The sequence below is a fragment of the Dendrobium catenatum genome, unplaced genomic scaffold (assembly GCF_001605985.2).
Source record: "Dendrobium catenatum unplaced genomic scaffold, ASM160598v2 fragScaff_scaffold_421, whole genome shotgun sequence".
NCBI lineage: Eukaryota > Viridiplantae > Streptophyta > Magnoliopsida > Asparagales > Orchidaceae > Dendrobium > Dendrobium catenatum.
Window position 1 is genome coordinate 448077 of NW_021318883.1, and position 23556 is coordinate 471632.

The window sequence follows — 23556 nt, forward strand, 5'->3', positions numbered from 1 at the left end:
AATGACCCGGTTAGGAGAGTAGATGTATTAAATTTGACTTATGTTAAGAAAGGTAGAGGCAAACCTAAAAAGACTTGGTTAGAAAATATTAGGAATGACCTTTCTTTATTAGATTTAAACGAGAATTTGACCTTGAATAGGACACAATGGGGAAAAAGGATTCATGTAGCCGACCCCACGTAGTGGGATAAAGACTTGTTGTTGTTGTTGTTGTTGTTGTTGTTGTTGTTGTTGTTGTAGTACCACTAGCAATGAACTCTTCCTAAATCTAAGTCCATAAAAAATATCAACTCAAGAAATCTACAAAACTCAAAATGCACAAATAATAATCAATCGCTTAAAGCTTGACCAACCGACCTGACCATCATTTGCACTAGTTTGCTGATACTGACAAATTTATCTTGACCAAAGATAATACCATAGCAAGTACAACGGCAAATTTACAAAAAAAATGTTAAAACGGGTCTCTATATGCATTTGTTACCATAAATTTCATAATTTTTTTAACTATTTATAACTGATTGCGATGGGGCAATGAATGTCTTTTAAATACTGGAAGTGCCTAAAGTTAATTGACAAAGATATGAATTGACTAAAATGACAAGTTATTAAAAGCCAATATAATTGCTTTTAAATATAAAATATGTTTTTTAACAAATGGTGATGATTGATTTATCAGTTTAACTAATTCTAATCAAAAATTAATAACCATGCATCACCTGAAAATCTATCTTATTAAACACAAATTATGACAGTTCTACTTCAAAACTAATGACAGATAATCTCTTTCACAATATGACTTTCCTCCTTTCCATAATGAAAATAAAAAATTCAAAAAAATGAAACTATTTCATACTCCACTGATAAGCCAAAAATTATAACTTCTATTGAACTGGAAAAAAATTTATTAATTAGAGTAGCAGTTTTAGCATGTGATATATCTAATACATGTTCACAATGTGGCAAGATGAGTCCACTAAATGTCCAAAGGTTTTAGTAAAATTACAAAAAATGAGACACGACACATGTCAAATCCTACACCTAAAGTGTCTGGTCATGTAATATGCCTAATACATGTTCACAATGTTGCAATAAGAGTCCATAAAATGTCCAAGCTTTTTTATAAAAATTAGTAGAATGAGGCATAATAAATGTCATATTTGCGCTTAAAGTGCTAGTTTCTGGTGTCCAAATGTTAGAGATGGCATCCACAACTAAATGGGCGTAGGAGTGTTGGTTCTTTATAACAACATAACATAATAAATTAAAGTTACCATTGAGAATGCACCTTTAAAATTAAACATTTAGTGATTTAAAACTAGGTAGAAATCTGAGGACAGTGATTCACATTTGATGTTTAAATTTAAGTTCTAAAATCAACTAGATATCTTAGCACTGAGAAACCACATAAGATGTTGAGGTCTTTTGAAAGAACAATTTAGCATTGACATTATTTTGAATTCCAAAAAATAATTCATTTGCTTCTCTTCTTCAGTTATCTAAACACCTTCAGTTCATTTGCATGGACCAGACAAAAACTTACACACAACAAAAGACTACAGTACTATATTTATATATAAACTTACTTAAAAAGAGAAATATTATTTCAACTTGAAACCGAATCATTTCTAGGCAACTCAAATCATCATGATTTCAATTTTGAGTCGAGTTCAATCCAAGCATTTATTTATTTTTAAGTTAGAATTGAGTCTATCATGCTCCAAATCAATTCAATAACACCCATATAAGGGTGCCAAGGCAAAATTTCCAGTGGCTGGCACAGCATTCATTTTTGTGGATAAACTGAATAAGATCACAAAATAATAGAAATGGTTCAAAAGAAATTAATTAATCTGCAGATTACTTGTAATCATCTTTACATTTCTGCTTAAAAATTTTAAAGCTTTGGATTAATCTAATAGGAAATCATTAGATTCATGTCAACATTTTTTTTAAGAATACCATTAAACATAAAACTTACCTAAAATAGAAATTTTGAGTATGTTGATCAGGTGTTTTGAAAGATCATTTTAGCATTAATATTTATTTAAAATCCAGTAAGTTAATGTCAAGGGCCTCAAGGTATTGAGCTAGCAAAGAATAAAACAGGTTAACGAACCTAGCATTAGCCCCGCTACAGTCAATGGTGGTTAACAGCTCAAAAAAAGCCTGGATCCAGAATTTTGGCCAAGATGATGACAAGTATTGATAAAAAACATAGACTAAATTTAACATCACAAAAAAAATAATTGATGAAAGTATAATGAACTTTAAAAAGAGTAAATGATCTCCTCATTACCTTCACAATATTTTGTAAGAATATTCAATATTTTGACGCCTTGGCCAGCCTATACAAGAAATATTATCAGAACGTGTGACATGAATAAATAAGGGTATGTAAAAGTATGACACCTTAACAAGCATTTATAACCTTCTAACATGTTCTACCAAAATAGCTGATTGCTTATTATCTAAAAGAAGGTGAACGTTCTTTTATAGGCTATAAATGACAATGATAGCTGATCAAGTTGTTCTACTCCTACATGCAAATGCAACAGGAACTAAGCTTAAGAATGTTTCTTTTGAAAATTCTTCAAAAATAACTACGTTTTAACATATACCAGCAGAACATATTAATATCAGATAGATTATGTGGGCAATAAAACAAACATATAGCATATGACTCTTTCCTTGAGTTCCAATGCATCAAAGAAAATTACCAAAAAAATAAGTTCTAATGCCATCCGCTAAAGGATGTCCTAGGGTAGTATTCTAGATCCACACAAAGTTGGCCAACATTGACTTGGTTGCATTTCACATACCATTTCTTTGAATTGCAAGAGGATTGCAGATTAAGGAAAACCTATGAGCATACACGGACACGGTGACACGGATACGACATGACACGGACACGAGACACGTTAATTATTGAAAATATATGACACAGAGGCATGTTGGACACGGTATTATTTTATATTTTAAAAATAGTGTAAACAAATAAAATAAGTATAATTTTAAAAATAATTTAGAAATAATAAGTCATTGAACTAGAATTTTCCAAAATCTGAGAAAATTTCCCAAGGAAGGAGCCAGAAAGATTTCGGCCAGCAGAAATCAGCTTTTGGAAATCTTTCCAAAGGAGTAAACTGCACTTATGGAGAGATTTCAAAAGCCATTTAATATGGAGAAGGGGCCGGCTATAATGGAATTGGAGGGGGGATTGTTTCCTTTTTTTTCCCAGTCAGGCTTTAGGAAAGGATTTAAATATTTGGCTTGAGTCCCGTGGACAGATTTTTAAGGAAATCAAATAAGGGGAGGCGGTAAGCTGGGAGGAATTAACAGGGAGAGGAGGTGACGTGATTGAGAGGAGCAGGTTCTTAGCTCCTGAATTCCATCTCTAGTATTAGGAAACAACTAATAGCCTAGGTATGAAGGAAAATTCGGCCAGGTGGGGATTACAGGAATTGAGATAGTTGCCAAAAGGATGGATTCAGTTATGTTTCAAAATTCAAAATGTTTTGAACTTGAAATGAGGGATTTGTGGAGGGAAAATTTTGAGTTAATGAGGGAGTTAATTAGGAGCATTAATTGGCTCTTAATTAGGCAAAGGAAGGAGGAAGAGGGGTTTGATTTCAAATAAGTGGGCCCCAATTACTTAAGTGAATTAATCCTTAAATATGAAATTAAATTTCAGATTTAAAGCTGCGATTAATTCCTTAATTAAATGGAGGAAATTGAGGGGGCATTTAACTCCTAATTCAAATTTGAATTTTGAATTGGAGAGTTAAAACCTTCCAAATGTGGATCAAACCCAATTAGGAAAAATTTCAAATTTGAAATCCAAAATTGTCATGGGTTTATGATTTCAATTGAGCACTTTCCAAAAATAGGTGAGCTAAATTAGGAAATAAATTTGAATTTCAAATTTTAAACAATTTGAATTTCAAATTAAGTCCTAATATCATGCACCCCAAATTTGGAAATCCAAGGAGAGAGGAGAAAGGATGAGGCCGGCGGCTAGGGAGCCAGGGCCGGCGGTTTATGGCGGATTTTTTGGTGAGGTGGTCGGCGGTTTATGGCGGAAATGGAGATGACGATGGTGGACGTAGGAAGAGGATGAAGTAAGAGGAATATGACTACGAGGAGCAATAAGAAGGAACAAAACAAAAACAAAAGATGGAAGGTAAAAAACGCAAGCCTTGGACTCTTCCGAAGACTGACGGGTGATGCTTTGCCCTTCTCCAAGGGACTTCAAATCACGAGCCCGGACCCATCCTGCGGCTGGTGAAGACTCTGATTCCTCCCATAGGAATCTCACTATCGTTCTTCCCAAAGAACCCAAGTGCAAAACACAAAATTTTTTTTATTAATAATCCCTCCTCTTTACAATGGCTTAAGGTCCTATATATAGGCCACAACATGAGAAAAATCAAAAATTACAAAATTGCCCCTTGGGCCACAACATTCAAATAAACTAACCTAGGGGTAAAATAGGAAATAACATAAAATAAGAGCTAAAATTCATAAAATAACACATAAATGACAATTTAAATTAGAGCCGTCGATTTACGACGCCTCCTATGATAGATGCGTCAAATCTTCGTGCCGATGTCCACATCAGTTTCTGTACTAAATACAAGTAAGGAATAAAAATGGGACCCTAACAAGGGCATGAAAACAATACTAGACGCTTTCTTTTACTAGCCCCCTTCACCAATCACCACTGCTTATGGATCTCAAGTTAAACTCATCAGAAGCTGGAACTTAGCTTAAACCCTGAGCTCTATCAAGATAAAGGCAATATAAAGTTCAAAAAGATTTCTCACTTTCACCTCTTCCCCATATTTACTTTCCTCCTCTCCTTACCCTAGTTCTAAAGATGCAACCAGCCAAAAAGGAATGTTTCTCACATTTCCCCCAAGCCAAAATATCTAGTTTTGTTTTCCATTTCAGTGTTCTTCAAATGTGCAAGCAAACTATCTGCAAGGGCCGATCCATAAAAATGTGCATTACCAAACAGTATGGCATCGAATAAGTCAAATGGCAATAATTTAATCTATTGCTTGAATCAGATCTCTTTGAAGTTTTAAAACATGCTTATTTTTTCTACAAGATGGAGAAACAGATACTAAGTGACATGAGAAGCCTTAACTAACCAGTAGAATAAGTAATGCCTTTTATGAAGACCCTGGTGGAAAGAAAAATAAGGACCAGATTTTTGTTGGGTTTACAATTTGATGGGGAGTCATATCAACCCTAACCCAACACACTAAAACCAAGGTTAGAAACTTTACCCCAAGTAAAAATAGTATAATGGAATTTAAATGGAAAGTAGGCAGCTGCGTTGTTGTACTTGGGTTTAGATCAACCTGAACAATGGTTCATTAAGGTAAATGAGAAGTCAAATCGCGTCCATGAGCAACATTGCTAACAATTTATAGCATAGGCAACAAACTGGCTGTTACACCAGGCATAAAAGTGAGCAACAAATTTCAGCCATATGCAAAACCAAGGGTTGGTATCATCTTATTTGTCATCAAACCTTTGATTCTGCAACATCACCATAGGCAGCATGTTCCTTTGCAACAGCCACCAACTGGGAATTAATATGAGATTTCAATCCTGGAAGAACTGTCTTGATATGTTGAACCAAAATCTGGAAAAAGAAAATCGAGCATTGGAATAAATAGTAAGAAAACAACAAATCTGATTATAGCGTGACAAAATATAAATTTCAGAAATGCAACAGCAAATCTATCAGAGAAAGCACTGAAAACTCTGATTTTGCAAGAGCTCAAGTTCAACCAGAACATACGAAGGAAATAACTGATAAGGCATATTAACCTTATTCAATTTCTTGGCTAACTGAGGGATCCCACAACAATGAGACAGGCCATGATATACCTGATCATCAAAGATGTTTAGCTTGGAATCTAAGGAATTGAAGATGTTTGAACTGGCTCCAAAGACAGTCATCTAATAAATAAAAAAATATCTCTCTAAACACGATTATTACATACAGGATGAAGGCGAAAAAACTTTTCTTCATTTGCCAGTGCATCTTTTATGCTTCGGCTAAAGTTGATATCCTGCATGATCAAACATGAAAATAAAAGAAATCAAAAAATAATCTAAAAAAGGCAAATGGATACAATGTACCCAGTACCAAATTTGAATATAACAACACTGAATCTTTGATTTGTTCGATCATGAGTGCATATCTGAAAAAATAGAATGTGCCAGAGAAACAAGCATGTTTTTTACTTGAGCAATATTGACCACAATGACCTTTCTTTGTTAATTATAAATTAAGAAAAGTTATATCTCAAGCATAACGATAATTTGATAAAATGTTTCCCATCAAATGGGACAATGCAAGATTTCAAAGGTGTTTCAGGTCAGTCTTCCTTAACCGTGACATCAATTGTTTTATCTAGGCATCATTTCAGCTGTCTAAGAACTACCCTAAGATCCATCTATTAAGTCAAGGCACGGAAATTAAAATCATAATTAAATGTGTACTTGAAATGAATTTGGTTAATACATAATGTGAATGATCGCATATGCGCTAAAAAGGATGAGTTCAAAAAACAATATTACCTTTGATGTTTATCACAACATTTTTTTCTTTTGGTTGAGATTTCACAGAAACATAATTAAAAAAGAACTCGATTATCAAATGCTGAATTTTAATAAAACAATGACTTTCTGACTAACAGAATATAAAAGAAAATTATTTCAAAGAACTTACCTGCTGACTACGATTAACAATGCCAACATAGCCAAGTCTGAGGGGGATGACATTTCCCAGTAAAAAGTTCTGTGCATCAGTTCCTTTGTCCATGATATCCAACTGTAAAACAATAAAAAAGAAAATTATATCTATGATAAAAGCTGATTTTTTGCAATAAATAATGCTCAGATTGGGATAGAACTCTTTAGGTAAAAAGACCTTTGTGATGACCCCAATTGTTCTAGAACCTGCAAGGAGAAAGTAAAAGAGCAATATTATCCTACAACTTTGCTGTCTTTTCAGAACAATTGGATTATTCTCAACAAGCAAAACAAATATATAGTATTATAATGAAATGTTACCATCAGGATCGACAATCCTAGCCATCTGAAGTGCATCAGAATTTGATAAGTCTGCATTTGCTGGAGAAACCGCCAATATAATGCAAGTATCATTCTTGATATATGATAAGATCATTGTTCTAATTCTAGCCTCAATGTCACTTGGTTGATCACCAACGGGCACCTTTGTTATGCCAGGTAAATCAACTAAAGTAATATTAAGAACATTTGGCGAAAAAATTTTCAAACGAATTTGCTTGTCTGAAACTCCCTGGTTTGCTCCTGCCTCACGATCAGTTTCAGCCTACAGATTGCAAACAAAATTTTGAACAAAATAAATATAACAATGAAAAGAAAGAAAAATAATTTAAAAACCAACGCAAGAGAAGCCCTGAAGACAATTACAGTCAATATGTAAAATAAATAAATAAATCTGAGATATATCAGAAAAAATTAGCATATATATAATCACAACCTGGAATCTCGCAGTATGGGACTAATTTAAACTTTCAAAATGATGAAAATTTGGGGAAAAAAATCATTAGGCTGATTACAAACCAATTGTCTAGCTTTGAACATAAAGTTTTAAAAGAAAATACAAATTGACACTAGTTATGGAAAAACCATTAAAAGTCAGCTATGTTGTAGTAGTAACTTGGCTCATCTTTTCAATGCCCCTTCTCTACCATACGCTGCTCTCAAGCACTTCCATTGGGACATGTAAGCAAATAAGCATGCATGGCCAAATTTTGTCATTTCATAAGCCCTAATTTGATGAAAACTAAATCGAAATGTCCCTAATTCTTGTGGAAAAAGAAGAAAACCCCAAGAAAGGAACTGTAGGAACCAAGCACCTGAATCTCCCGGCGTATCTCGGAGAAATTATAAAACCTATTTTCGGGCAGGTGCAGGAACTCCGCCCACTCCTCGCCCCCTTCCGCAGGCGCATCAGACCGGCGAAGGATATTCATGAGCTGCAGCACAAGCGGTCGCCGCGTGCAAATGTCCGAACCCCGCGGCAAGAAGTCGCGGCCGACCAATGCCTCCAAGACGCTCGACTTACCGCTGCTCTGGCTCCCGACGACAGCCACCTGCGGTAAATCGATCGTCGATGAGTTCCCCAACTGCGTAAAGATGTCCTGCAGCTTGTTAACAATCGGAATCACCGAACTCCCCACAGGACCAGGAGGAGCCATCGGCTGCGATTGCGAAGAACCTGAGAAGCTTACGGAGACCTCTTCATCTGCCATTTAAATCTTCGTACAGATCGAGTAGGGTTTTTGGCTTCAAAGATAAAAGGAAGCGGTCGTGAGCGAGTCCCTCCTATGCGATGCGGGGAACTTGCTCGTACGATGCGGATGTCCTCAGGACTTCATGAGGAACAATATTAATTACTTTCCAAAAAAACAATATAAATTAAATGCCTAAAATACCCCTACTAACTCAGAAATCTCATACGCAGGATGGAAGAAATTAGTAGAAAAACTGGAGGGTATAAATGGATTTAAGGATTAAGAGAATTGTTTCGCAAGTTATGGCAGAGGGATATTGGGCCAGCGGCAGGACGGCGACTGCGCGTACGTAACGGAAGTAGACGACGGTGGTCCCGCTGGGAGATCTCGCGGGCAGTTCGTTAGGGCATCTCCAACCGAAAATGTCATTTTTCACTCCAAAATGCACGGAAATCAAAAAATGCCGTGTTTCATCTCCAATCCAACGCCATTTTGCCGCTAAAATGATCGTTTTCGTTCGCGCCTTTCTTCCCAAGCTGTTCGGTAGAGAGAAAAAAATGCCGCAGATGAACAGTGCAACGCCAATATTGGCGTCGCACTGTTCATCCGCGATCAAATGGCGTCAAAAATGGAGATCGGTTGGAGCAAAGCAAGAACGGTTGGAGATGCCCTTACAAGCTCTAAGATCTGACTGCTAGGTGGGATCCGCAATTTTATTTAGTTGTATTAAATTAAATTTTAAAAAAAAAAATAAGCAGTTAAGATGGGACCCAAAGGAGGAAGAGTGTTTTTTATTATTTTTTTTTAAATGGTGGGAGGAGTTTTTCTCATTATCGTCTGTTCAAATTAGGGGACAATATCTTACATTAAGGAAAAATTATTAATATTACAAGTTACTCATCTTTTTTAAAAAATCAAAATGCAAAGGTTTACTATTGATAAGTCTTTCCTAATTTAGTTAAAATATTAAAAATAAATTGATTTTTTTAGGCTTTAGTTAGGGACAATTTTTTATCACTATTTCTTCTTCATTTTTAAAATTTTTATATTAAAAAATTATTTTAAAAAATAATAAGAAAAATATATAAAATGAAGCCTTACTAGTAAAGTCTAATAGTAATTTGAAGTATATATGATTTAATTAATTTAACATCAAATATGTTGAATTAAAAAAAGTTCATTGCGGGCACGGGCGGATCCCCCTTTACCTCAGGGTGGGCAAAAAAAATCAAATATATATATATATATATGTATATATATATTTATCTTAATTTGTGTAGATTGATTATCAATAGTAAAATTATGATTCAAAGACCATTGACATGATAATGCAATTTTTACTTTAAGATAAATCAATCTATGATGTAGAATGTAAATCACCATAACCAAGCAAGAAGATTATATTTCCACATAAAAATCCACAAATTCATAGTCATTAAATCATCAAAGTTCAACAAGGGAGTATAATGGGTCCAAAGGATAAATAGATGAAGACTAAGAAGTTTAAGAACATATATAAATAACTTTGGCCAGGCCTTCTTGGGTCCTTCATCCTGGGCTATTAAGCTTGAAATTACTTAGTTGAAAAGGTAATCAATAAAAACATAGTTGATAAATGCTCTATCAGCAATCATGATTTGCATCAACTAAAATTAGTCTTATGATCTCAAACCAAATGAAAATAAATTAAAATTCATAGAAAAATTATATAAAGTAGACATGAAAAAAAAAACACATTGAGCTTATAATCTCAAATAATAAAAAGAATTACAACCAAAAGAAAGTGAATAAAATAGCTAAGTTATGTATAACCAAAGTCACTTAATTGGACTTATTTTCCTATTTGGGCCAAGGTTACTGTAACTTAATGTATTAATATGACCCTTATGTGCATTAAAAATATAAGCCGATAGAAATATCTAACATAATGAATATGGTATAAAATGCAATGTTACATGTCCTTAAGTGAGGAAGACACTTCTAAAAATTCATAATTGACTATCTATGTTATGAAAATATATCAATTGCTTGGGCATTTTGATCATTGGCTAGCTCTATCTTGCATCTCATCCAAGATATATGAAAAGAGCAAATATCATTTAAAAAGTGGCTTGAGAGAGGGATTTAAATTTTAATTAAAATATTTTTAAATTAATTTTAATCTTATCTATTAATTTATTAAATTTTAGAAATAAAATTTCATCCTAAGAATCTACCAAAATCATTTATGACCAAGATAAGTTCATAGTAGTAATAAAAGCAAAGATAATATTTCAAGCTATTATAAAAAAAAACCTATAAAAGTAAAAAATAATGTTTTATGATGGTTGTAAGAGAATGAGGAATACGTTATTGTAGTTGAACAGTATGTACATACATACCTAAAGAAAATAAAAAAAGATAAATGAGCTTTAAATATACATGCTCAAAACATTTCTAATTCTACACCAAAATAAAACTGATAATAAGGTATAAACATTAGTAAACCCTTTGCTCATTGTCCTTATCAATTGGTTCAAAAGGGTGCATGTCCATTGTGTTACGAAAGATATTTCAAGATGAAAGTTTGCATTAACTTGGGAATCTTTCTTTAGACCTCGTTGTGTCTAGAAAATGTAACAAAACAAATTATCATATAATAGATATTCATTTATTTAGCATTTTAAATATTTAGCACACATATCTTAAAGTTTGTATGTTTGGCACATGTGAGGAGAATATTTTTTTCATACTCATATTGTAGAAAAGTAGCTAAATAATTAAACACATGTCAAAAGCCTCATAATTAACGTATATCTAAACCCAAAGAGTCATATATTATGAAACACAGAGACTTTTTAGCAAATTTATTATCTAATTACAACCTCTCTATACTAAGAAACTAAGGGGTTATGGAATATCATAATATCTAAATGTGTGCAAGAGTATCTATATAATAATTAAGCACATGTCAAAAGCCTCATAATTAACATATATCTAAACCCAAAGAGTCATATATTATGAAACACAGAGAATTTTTAGCAAATTTATTATCTAATTACAACCTCTCGATGCTAAGAAACTAAGGGGTTATGGATTATCATAATATCTAAATGTGTGCAAGAGTATCTATATTATTAGGGTCAACCCATATGACTATGGTAAGAAACAGGATTAGCTCATCTCAAGGGATTTAACTTAATTAATTATAAAAAGTTTAAAATAAATGGTTTTATTTTCAAAACAAAGACATTCAATATGGTATAAATATGTGATTAATTTTGAAACATTAATTAAAGTGGCATGCCCTAAGTTAATTATATTTTTAAATAATAACATAGAATTTGATATTAAAAAAAAGGATTATCATTAAAAGATGAACTATCGCCCCAATAATGATCAAACTATCATGACCACAGGGCATGCCTAAAATTAAGTGGGCTCGACCTACCTAGTCATATGTTGATCTATCCCATATATATATATATATATATATATTGGAAACAAATAGAAGACCGCGCCTTCAGCGGGGTTCGATGACATTAAATTTTAAGTTTTCATTTAAATCTTTTTTTTTGTTATTAAATAATTAATTTATTAATTTATTTTTTTATTATAATTTAAGTTATTAAATTCAATAATTTAATTTATTTTTTAAAATAAAAAATATTTTATTTAAATAATTTAATTTGAAAATAAGTTATTAAAATATAACTTAATTTTTTTAATTTCCGTCGGAAATTCGTAGGAAATTCCGCCAGAAATTCCATCGAAAAAACATCCGTCGGAAAGCCAGCCAAAAAATATGTCGGAAATTCGTAAAAAATTTTCCGTCGGAAATCCGCCGGTATTTGTGACGAATTTACTTCCACCGGAAATGAGCTGTTTTCCTTTAGTGCATGCATATTTACCTAAGATATAATATTGTGAGGCAATTGCTTAATGATGGGATAATAACCCAAAATTTTGTGAGGTAAGAGATGAACTTAGCATACCTCTAACCCACTTGGAAGGAAGCAAGTCATTGACACATAGAGGGGAATGAGACTTTCTCCTATAAACAAAAGTTGATATTGATGGTAACACAACCTAGTTGTATGGAGATCCCTTATAATAGGTTTATATAGGAAGAACAAGTCATTAGTCAACTTGGTATATTATTGCAAAATAAATATTATGGTTCATTCCAAAAATATTGAATAATGCGATTTACAGTGATAAAGAGGTTGAGTTTTTACTATTAATAAATTTATAATTCTTTTAAATTATTGTTCTTGTTGTGAGTCAAAACAAATAAATTCACTTATATGAGAGTAAAAGTTGACCGTATTTTATGAGAAAATAAGTCATTTCTTATTGAAAGATTTGAACATGAAATTAATGATAAATGTATCTAGATTTTTGTAGTTAGATACGTATTTGAACATCATTTTGATCCTTCGAGGTCATATGGAGTTCACTACAACTATCTGACTACAATAATTGAAGATAAATCATGTTAATTACCACATTCAAGTATTCAATTGGATGTCATTTTGATTTTCCAGAATCTCATGTAATTTTTTTCTTAAATTTGATTGTGGTGGTTAGGACAAGAACTTATAGTTTTGTAATTTGAACCCATTAAAGAATGATATTTTCATCTTTCAAGATAATATATCATTCATAATGGTGTGTTCGACTTCAAAACTAAAATTCTAAAAATCAAAATTTTTCAAAGAAAATATAATTACAATTGCTTTATACTTTTCAACAAAGCATGCAGATAATTACCCCCAATTAGAGCAACTAGATTTGAAGAATTTATATCTTTTGCAACTTTTAATCTTTTGAGATTTTGATATATTTGTTCTTTTTGAGGATTTTAGTCTTCTAAGATCTTTTGTGTGCATGTGCCTTTTGAGACTTTTAGCCTTCTAATGTATCTTGTGTACTTGTGCCTTTTGAGGCTTTAAGCCTTCTAAGGTCTTTGAATAAGCGAGACCCTGCCAATCACTTGCTCTTATGGAGTTTTTCTAGTGAGGACCTTATCCACTACTAGCTTTCCTTCGAGGCTACCTCATGGGTGTGTCTGCCTAGGGTTATGAGTGAAGACCCTATTTTCCACCTGCCCTCATGTGGTATTTCTAATGAGGATCATGTCCAGTACTAGCTTACCTTCGAGGCTACCTCATGTGTGAGCCTTCCTGGGTTATTATCATATACAATATTATTTATAAAAGATTCATTAATAAAACCTTCTTGAAAGATAAAAAATTTGAGAAGTTTAAAGAGTTTGAATTCTTTGAGTAATTTTCAACATATGGATATTCTTAATCAAAAACACCAACAATTTCTTTACCACGACTCTTCTGATCTCCTCTATTTTTTAGCTGATAACTTGCAAGTGGCTTGTATAAATAATTATCTAAATATCCTTAGCAAATCAGACATTTAATCTCATCCTTCAATTGAAAGCATTTTTTCAGTTGAGTGTCCCTTTGATTGATGAAAGTTATAGTAATGAGACTGATATCCTCCCATTAGATTTCCTAAGGGCTTTGGCCCCTTGAGATGTTCATAATTTTGAATCTCCATCAGAATGTTAGCTCTTGATGTATTTAAAGGAGTGTAATTAGGTGATATTGGATGAATTTGATAAGACTCACTTTTTAACTTATCATGCCTTCTTTGTTACGTAGGTTGATCAGTTTGTTGTGAATTTTTTCATTTGAAGGATGATTGCATGAATTGCTTTCAATGAGCAATGATGGCCTTATCTGCCAAGATCTATGCCTCCACATGATGAATTAGGTTAGCATATGAGTGAACTATATCTTATATAAGTGTCAATTAAAAGGGGTCAGGATAAAGCCCTCTAAGAAAAACTACTCTTAACAACTCAAAATCTACACCTTGAATTTGTTAATCCTTGATGGACAGTATTTAAAAGTACTCCTTAAGTGACTCTCCTTTATTTTGGCGAATCCCATAGAGGTGTGAAGAATCTTTAATAAATCTTTGATTTGTAATAAATTACTAGACAAACACTTTAACCAACTTAATGAACTTGAGAATGGTTCCGACTAGAAGTGAATAGAACCATGTTCGAGCTTCCCTTTAAGGGTAGCATGAAACTTGGTAGAAGAATTCATCTGAGGCTCATTGGATACACATAATGGTTATGTAATGATCGATATGCTCTAGGGGACATCCCGTTATAAGAATTAATGCTCGATAATTTGAAGCATGTCATAATGTGGTGTTAAAGAATGGCTTCAATTAGGGGATATGACTTTTAAAAGTTCCATTTATGAAGATGTTGCTTTCCATTTCTCATAGGGAACTCTTCTCAGACTAATCATCACAGTTCATAACGTAAGGTGTTGCGTGGGAGGTTAGCAACAGAAGGTTGGGCCAAATTCTTAGTGATAATTAGAGGAATACATGTTGGCTGACCTGTATGAGATGGATGGGTAGAGCTAGTCGTGTAAACAAGGTTTATGTCTTACTGTGATACAGATCAACCCCCTGACTTGGGGAGAGGGATATCAACTTAAAGATGTTCAAGTCGATCATCCTCTGCTAGTAGCATATCCCGAGGGAGACGAATCTCCTCTTTGTTATGCTAATGTTGGTTGTTATATTCCTTGTAGAAGTTGAAGGATCTCACTCTAAGATTACTCCATTTTTGGATGCGATCTTCTAGGGATGGTCATGATGTTTCTTCTCCTGTAAAGTTTTGCCCACTGGGGAAAAGAGAGGCTAATGCCTGTCATCCCTGGTTCATACACTGATTCTTGGATTGATGTGTGTTGGAGCAGGATGCTCTCATGTTACGATTGCTGCACCTGTTAAGCATTATAGAGTGCTTAGGATAGTGGGATTGATGTTTCCCACAAATTGTGTCAAACTATTGTGGGCTAGAATATACATGATAGTAGAGTGAAGAAATTTTTTTCTTCGTATTGCACATATATTCATCACATAAATAGAGAAGAGTAAACACTAGAATTTTTATGTAGAAACCCCTAAAAAGAAAAAAACCATGGAGCTACGCTCAGTTGAAATAATTTCACAATTATTTAAATAGGTAACAAAAATTGTCCTATCTCAAAATTTCGAGGATGGTGAAATTACAATACCCCTCCAAAATAATATAACTATTGTGGGTTATAATATACATAACAGTATAATGAGAGAATTTTTTATCTTATTGCATGAATTTTTTGCACACAAACAGAGAAGATTAAACATCGAGATTTTACATGGAAAATTCAAGAAAATGGAAAAACCACAGAGCCACACCTAGATGAAATGATTTCACTATTGTTTGAATAAGTTACAAAAATTGGCTGATCTCGGAACTCAAGAACAATGAAAATATAATAGTTTGAAAAGTTGGGCGGAAGTCTAATGTCATTCGATGATCCAGCAAAAGTTTAACGACTTTCGATGGTCGGGCGAAAGCCCACCGGTGTTCTGTGGTCGGTCATGAGACTGGCGATGGCTGACGATCAGGCATAAGTCTGGTTGTGGTACGACGATGGTTGGTGAGCGGGAAAAAGTCCTGCGGTGGTCTGACGACAGCTAGTGGTCGGGCAGAAGTTCGATGGTTGGTGACCAGGATGAAGTCTGGCAGTGGTCCTATGATGGATGGTGGTTGGGCATAAGTCTGGTGGTGGTCCTACGATAGCTGGTGGTTTTGTAGAAGTTTGGTGGTTGGGCGGAAGTTCGGTGATAGCCAGTGGTCGAACAGAAGTACAACGATGGCCCGAAGATGGCTAGTGGCAGGGCAAAAAATCGATGATGGCGATGGTCGGGAGATTAAAGTCTAACGATGGTCTGATGCTTATCGATGGTTCAACGGTGGTCCGACTATGATCGAGGAGGAGCTTGGTGGCAAGAGAGATCTCAGATTTATCTTACTTCTTCCTCTTCTGCCTTTTTTTTCTTCCTCCCTTCATGAAAATGTGGGGTTTATTTATAATTTTTTTTAGTGGCATGGATAGTAAATAGTCATAAGATCAAGGGTAAGTTAGGAGTGTTTCAGGTGGATGCCCGATATTGATTTCCTTGATCATAGATTGTTTATTGTGCATTTGAGTGTCATAATGATGTCAAAATTCAACAATCTCAGGCTCGTTGGATTCATCTTGTCAAGCCACTCGATTGGATTATAAGTGTGTCATATTTGAAAATCATTTGTTTGCCCAACTTATGCTTTGAAGCTTTTAAATGTGCTTCAGACCGTCAGTTTGGACTCATTTGAGATCAGATTAGATCAAATTTGGTGTCATTGGATTCGTCTTTTTTAGATGTTTAATTTGACTATAAGTTTGCTAAAATTGGAGTTTGGATGGTCCCAAAATTAATTTTGAATATTTTTTATTCAACTTTGCCTCGAGATTCATGCCCGATCAAGATAATTTTTTGATGATGTATCAATAACATAAAATTTTGTTCAATACCTTTTATATAAAATAATTTAATTTACTTCTCTTCTTATTTATTAACTTTTATTCATTAATTAAGATATTCCAAAAGGAGAAATAAGTATAATTTTATAAAAAAATGTAATAGATAAATATAATATTAATCATATATAAAAAATATAGCTAATTTTATTTTATTTTTTGGGGATTTACCTACATAAAACTTAAAACTCACATATTTACATATTTACCCACACCTAAAAACTTTTATTTCCTCACATCCCGCACACAACTCCGTCTCCATGTTCTATGTGCAATCCAACTCCCATTCGCTCGCAGGTTCGTCTCCTTCGCCCTATTCTCCATCAATTTCCTGCATTAGAAAGCCCTCTGATGGTTGTGAGCGCCCTCCTACTCCTTCGTTGTTTGATTATTATTGTGAGTTTTGAGTGATGCCCTTTTTTTTCTTTTTTTTTGTAGGGCTTCTTATTACCCGTGTTCGGCTCAGTGCATCAGTACCAAAGGTCGCTGCTCTCCTAATGCCGCTCTTACCCACGGCTTCCTTCTTCCGCTATCGCCTCATCCTCCCTGTTCTCCCCTTATACTCCTCCGCCCTCCTCCGCCGCCGAGTAGCCACTACCATCTCCTTTTCTGCCGGTCGCCGCCTTTCCCCCAACAAAAACCTTCTCAACGCTAAAAACGCAGTCAAGGACCTCCCGTCCCTCTCCCGCTTCCTCTCCCCGGACGAAACACCAACTCTCCTTCCCGACCAGACCACCGGTTTTGTTGCTGCCGCCCAGGCCAATTTTATGCGCGTCATCGTCGATTCCATTGGCGACTCTGAGTCCGGCGGGAAGGTGGGGACGCAGTTGCTCTGCGTTGTGAGAGCTTTGCTGAAGAAAATTAGGAGAAAGGTATTGGTTGGAGACAGGGTTTTGGTTGGTTGGGTGGATTGGGTGGATCGAAGGGGGATGATTGAGGATGTATTTGAAAGGAAAACGGAGGTGATTGATCCTCCGGTTGCGAATGTGGACCATTTCCTGGTTCTGTTTTCAGTGGAGCAGCCAAAGTTGGAGCCTTTTACTTTAACTCGGTTCTTGGTTGAGGCTGAATCCACCGGGATTCCGCTCACTCTTGTTTTGAACAAGTGCGAGCTTGCTAATGAGGAGGTACGCGAAGCTAACATCATATTCGATCTTTTGTGATTATTCTTGTTGCGAGCTGGAAGAAATTAGCATGAACTATGAGTATGCCAGGGCTATGTGCTTCTTATATTTAGAATCAAAGACCCAGACACAATTAAGTAGACAAGATTTTTTGTATGAAAAACTCGGAGGAGAAATAAGTGTCCGGGTCAGTTGATGAATAAACTTGCAATATAAATAAAATTGAATTTAGAAGTTTATTCTCAGAATTGTTGGATGGTCATCGGCAATGCTGTCGATGCTAGGTCTAAAGTTGTAGATGAGAAAAGTGGAGGATTGCGTTAGGTAGTCAATAGCCAGCGTAAAACATGTCGAATAATCATGACATGAATCCTTTCATTTTGGATTCATGTCAGGTAGGTCTACTATGTAAGTCATACATTTATTGAGAGGTTTGATAGAGAAATATAGAGAAAATAAGGAGAATCTACATATGATATTTATTGATTTAGAGAAAGCATATGATAAAGTTCCAAGAGAACTGCTATGGAGAGTTCTTGAAATGAAAGGAGTTAATAATGCTTATATTCAAATCATTAAAGATATGTATGCAGGAGCTAGTACTTGTGTTCAAACACAAGGTGGTTTGACCAAGTATTTTCCTATTTCGGTTGGATTACATCTAAGATCAGCCTTACGTCCATATCTTTTTGCTTTAGTCATGGATGTTCTCACTAGACATTTGTAAGATGATGTACCTTGGTGTATGCTTTTTGCTGATGATATTCTTCTTATTGATAAGACTAGAGAGGGAGTTGAATGATGGAGGTCAACCTTAAAGTCTAAAGGTTTTCACATGAGTAGATTTAAAACTGAATATATGGAGTGTAATTTTAGTAGTAATTGACCTAGTGAGGGGATTGTGACTTTGGGCAATCAAGTCATTAATAAGAGTATACATTTTAGATATCTTGGTTATGTTGTTCAAAGTGATGGTAAAATAGATCGGGATATTATCAGCATAATTCAAGTTAGATGATTGAAGTGGAGGAATGCATCGGGCTTGTTGTGCGATAGAAAAGTCCTCAAACTTGAGGGAAAATTCTATAAGGTTGTGGTGAGACCTGCAATGCTTTATGGTGTCAAATGTTGGCCTTTAAAAGAAAAGCATAATACTAAGTTAAGTGTTGCAGAGATGATGATGCTTAGGTGGATGAATGGTTTTACCCTTAGAGATAGGATACGAAATGAGCATATATGAGATAAGGTTGGAGTAACTCCAGTGGAAGATAATATTAGAGAGAGTTGCCTTAGATGGTTTTGTCACATTAAATGGAGGCCTTCCGATGACCTGGTTAGGAAAGTTGAGATATTAGATTTAACTTATGTTAAGAAATGTAGAGATAGACCTAAAAAGACTTGGTTAGAAAATATTAGAAATTATCTTTCTTTATTAGATTTAAAAGAGAATTTGACTCTTAACATGACACAAGGGCGAAAAAGGATTCATGTAGCCGACCCCACGTAGTGGGACAAATGCTTGATGATGATGTTGTTGTTGGATGGTCATCGGCGCTATATTGCCTCAATTTTGTTTTGGTTCACATTGGCGATGGCAGTCGGTTATGGCATCTCTAGGTGTCAGCAACAAGAAAAATTATTCTTGCAGAGTCTGGACATAGAGTTACGTCCGAACTCCATTAAAAATGTGACATGTGTCCTTACAAATTGTGTATACAATGTGTACAAATTGTGTACATAGTGTGTACACAATATATATAAGCTTGTACACACTGTGTACACAATCGTATAATTTGTACACAGTGTGTATAAACTTGTACACTGTGTACTAGATCATATGTCACATTTTTATTGGAGTCCGGGCATAACTTTACGTCCGAACTCTGCATGTAATAATTTCTCTAGCAACAAGGAGCAACAACTTATTGCTCAAATGGCACAACATTAATGAACAACAACATTGCTGGTTCTAAAATTGTTTGTGGGTAAGTTAGACTCTTACTATACGTGAAAAGTAGCTATAAAAGCTGCTCTTTTACTCGAACTACCAACAAGTCGCCAAGTGTGTAAATGAATATTTATTATTGCTATGTATATTCAGCTAGTTGTTTGCACAAATATTTTTCTCTTTTTCATTTAGTTTTTTGAATTTCAGGGGAGATTCCTCAGTTGTTAGAATTAGGTCAAATTGATGCCAAGTTGAGCAAATTTCTAAGGATATGCCTGAGAATACTTTTGAATTGTTGCCAACTTTATTCATCCTCTCAGGAAGTTTAAGCTAAGTTATAAGAATGAGTAGGATGAGTTGTCAATTTATTGGGAGAAAAAGGACGAGTTATAGCAAATGTAGGTCTGGATCCCTTCCTAACCAAAAATAAACTACACTTGACAACCTTTGATTTCATCCCTTCCATTTTCTCTTTAAAGGAGGTGGTGTACGACCAATCTATTAGTATGGACCATTGTGGGATGTCTTCAAGATGAAGATCTTTTTGGTGGTTGCTATCCAAGAAAGGTGGAGCTGATCCAACTTCACACCGAGGAACCTAAATGGCATTATCTTTTAGATGAAGGTCTTTGTCAGGGTTGCTTTCTAGGAGTGGTGGAACTAATCTGGCTTAACACCTATGAATCTCAATAAGGTTATTTTCCAAGAGGAATATGGAGGTTTTTCTCTCAAGAGAGGTGGAACCGATCCAACTTGACATCTAGGATAAACTAAGAGGAACGTCTTTGAAAAGGTTTCTCCCCCAAGAGATGTGGAATTGATCCAACCTAACTACTAGAAATTCTTATAGGTTGCCTTTTGAGAGGAAGGTATATGAAGAGACTCTAGTAGAGGTTGAAATAATCCAACCTAATACCTAGAAGTTTCAATAGGGTTGCCTTCCAAGCGGAAGGCAGTTTAGCCTCCACAATTGTTGAGTGAATTTTCTTCAGTGGAGTGACATCATGTCTTCAACCTCATTTATGCTTGAGTATCCTCCTAGGGCATAATCACTGACAAAATCTCCCTAGGGAGTTTGAGTAGGCTAAGGCCTAGTCATTAAAATGTGTGCCCCTTAAGATTTTCTCTGTAGAAACCCTCTTGGGGATATGTGGACTCTCTCACTATATTATTTGATTTTAAATTTGATGTTTAATCTACAAGGTATGGCGGAGAGTGTGTACGTTATATCATCAAAAATTATGTAATCTTGGATCAAATAGGTCTTGCCCCTAAACAGGTTGATTGGCTATCTAAAATATGCCAGCTCAGGTGGCCAATGGTTAGGGGTGTAATGAGTTGAGCTTGAGCAAGATGAATGCTTGTTCATGTTCAGCTTGTTGAAATTAATATTTGTTCATGCTTGACTCTTTTTTTAAACTATTCATAAATATCTTGTTCATATTTTATTTTTTTTAATGTAATTGAGCTCATGTTCGGCTCAAATTGATTTAATAATAAATTTTATAAGTTTTTATGTAAAAAACATTGTAATCTTGTTTAATTTTTTTACAAACTCATTAAATTTTTTTAGATGAGCAAAATAACTCCACGTTACTAACCAAAATCCCACGTGTACAAATGCTCATCCACTTAAAGTAGCAAGGCTAGGCAAGAAGGTTTGTTCTTTTATTGTTTATAAAGGGTTTAACTCTAAATCTCCAAGGATGTGAGACTAAATGAATAAAGCTTTCTCAAAGGCAAGTGGCGATGCTTAAGATTTTATATAGGCCGCATGGGTATTCTCTTATATGGGCCACATTGATGAGATTTTTTGCTGCGCAGTGCGCACCTAATACTTATATGTCTGAATGATGTTATAGCCAAAGCAAACAATATATGAGAGAGAGAGAGAGAACTGAACACAATTGAATAAAGGTTTGTTCGTGTTCAGCAGTACAGGTTGTTTACAAATCGAGTTCAAATAGTATGTTTGGGTTTAACTTGTTTACTTAAGGAATGAATCAAATAGGAGCTCTGTAATGACCTGTTTGTGAACAAAGAGTTTATTTGATAGCCATATTAGTGATGATATTATCTCTAATTTTTTATTTAAAAGCATTAGGTTGTTACTAGAGACTTCATGATCGCAATGGTCGTAGTATATTGGAATTTTGTGTGGTGGATCAATGTGAAAAAAAAATGAAGATGTTGTAATTGGAATATGTTAGAGAGAAGAAGGTTAGGAAACTATTTTCCTTGATAAGAATATTTATTGAAAAATGACTAACGACAAGGTGCAGTGGGTAGGTATGGCAATTTGGAGAAGTTTTGAACTTTAAAACGTACCACGATAAAAAAAAAAACGCTATTCGGTGGCTGTTAGCTTGCTACTACGATGACCGGTATCATGTGGAAGGGCAAGAGGAGGGGAGGGGCTGACTACCCAATATGGTCAGTCTGTTATGAGCTTGATTAGGCTTAGTCGAGCCAATTATGGGCTTTTAAACCAGGTTCAACCTTTAAAAGCTTCATCGAGTCAGTTTCAGCTTTCAATGTTTGCTTGCTATTGATAAAAAAAATGCATGCTCATTAGAGTATCAATTTAGTCAAATTAAGTTAAATTGGGCTTTGGTTCAGTCTTTTTGAGCTGGATTTGTGCTTCATTTAAAAAATTTTGCTTGATTTGATTGGGATGTGTATGTTCCCAGGAGTTTTAATTGGTTGCTACTGCTTTCGCTAAGTGATAGCCTTTACTATTCCTCATTGGCCTCCGTTTTTTTCTGTCAGTTTATTACCCCAGCAATCATATGTGTGGCTAAGTCATTATAATGGGCTACAATCAGTTGCCTAGTTCCAGTTTCTTTAATTTAAACTATCCAACAAATCTCATTTAAACCTTATTTACTTATTGCAATTCCTTACAATTTGTGGCTTAATACAGTTTTATGGCGGTTTCTTGTATATTTCTTCTGCTTGATTTGCTAACCGGATACTAGCATGTTTTTGATAGGAAATACTTGAGTTCGCAAGTAACCCTAAGGGAAATACTTGAGTTCGCAAGCAAACCTATCACCAATTGGTGAAAACAGCGAGAATAATTCAAATTCTGGGCGAAATCAGCCCCAAAACGTTGGATTGCAATAAGAGAATCAAAGTCAAACAAATACTAGAACAAGATACAAGTGATCCTCAATTCGATAGGAGGATCGTTCTCTCCCAAATCTCTGGACAAAACAATCTAGAGCCAATATACCCAAAAACTGCAAGAGAAACTCAAATCATGCATACAAACTAACCCTAAAACAAACCCTCATACTAATACAATTAATTTCCTACTTCAATCATCTCTCATTCAAAATTTTCCTCTCAAACTAGCCTCCCAAAACTCCCTCTCCCCATTTCTCCAAGTGGGCGGCAGCATTAAAGGAGGCGGGTCCCCCTTTCCGCCTCCTATATACATGAGCCGGCTCCTGGGCCAGTTCAGGGTGAACCGGCCTATCAATTTTCTTATCTGTCATCTTACTATGTTCGAATTATGCATCTTATACTTCAGGCCTGCTGATAATGTTTTTGCAAATTTTACAAATACCTGTATTTCTGAAACTTCTTTTTTGTTGAAAAAACCTGTCAATTGCTTTTCATTTGTTTGGCTTTAGATTTTAAATTGGTAAGTTCTAATGCAGACATTATCGGCATGGAACAATAGGCTTCGCACATGGGGCTACGATCCATTGTTTTGCAGCGTAGAAAGCAAATCTGGA

At 34.8% G+C, this 23556-nt stretch overlaps 2 protein-coding genes across 9 annotated transcripts in view; one reads left to right on the top strand and one right to left on the bottom strand.

Annotated features, from left to right (window-relative positions):
* The window catches only part of LOC110110307 (dynamin-related protein 3A-like), a 46342-nt gene extending 37923 nt beyond the window's left edge, over positions 1–8419 (bottom strand). For 6 of the 7 annotated variants that reach the window (XR_002304682.2, XM_028694249.1, XM_020841727.2 and 3 more), the window contains exons 1-8: positions 7929–8419; positions 7096–7378; positions 6953–6981; positions 6752–6853; positions 6021–6089; positions 5845–5904; positions 5543–5656; positions 2300–2348 (exon numbers count right to left, since the gene is read on the bottom strand). Coding sequence is in view for 6 of the 7 variants with exons in the window: in XM_028694249.1 (XP_028550082.1) it covers positions 2300–2348; positions 5543–5656; positions 5845–5904; positions 6021–6089; positions 6752–6853; positions 6953–6981; positions 7096–7378; positions 7929–8324 (1102 nt within the window). In the remaining variant the exon portion in view is untranslated. The other variant, XM_028694250.1, reaches the window with a different exon arrangement.
* An 8765-nt stretch (positions 8420–17184) lies between these two features.
* LOC110110482 (small ribosomal subunit biogenesis GTPase RsgA 1, mitochondrial) overlaps positions 17185–23556 on the top strand; it is a 9841-nt gene continuing 3469 nt past the window's right edge. For both annotated transcript variants that reach the window (XR_003700515.1, XM_020841979.2), the window contains exon 1: positions 17185–17868. Coding sequence is in view for 1 of the 2 variants with exons in the window: in XM_020841979.2 (XP_020697638.1) it covers positions 17239–17868 (630 nt within the window). In the remaining variant the exon portion in view is untranslated. The remainder of the gene's footprint in view (positions 17869–23556) is intronic.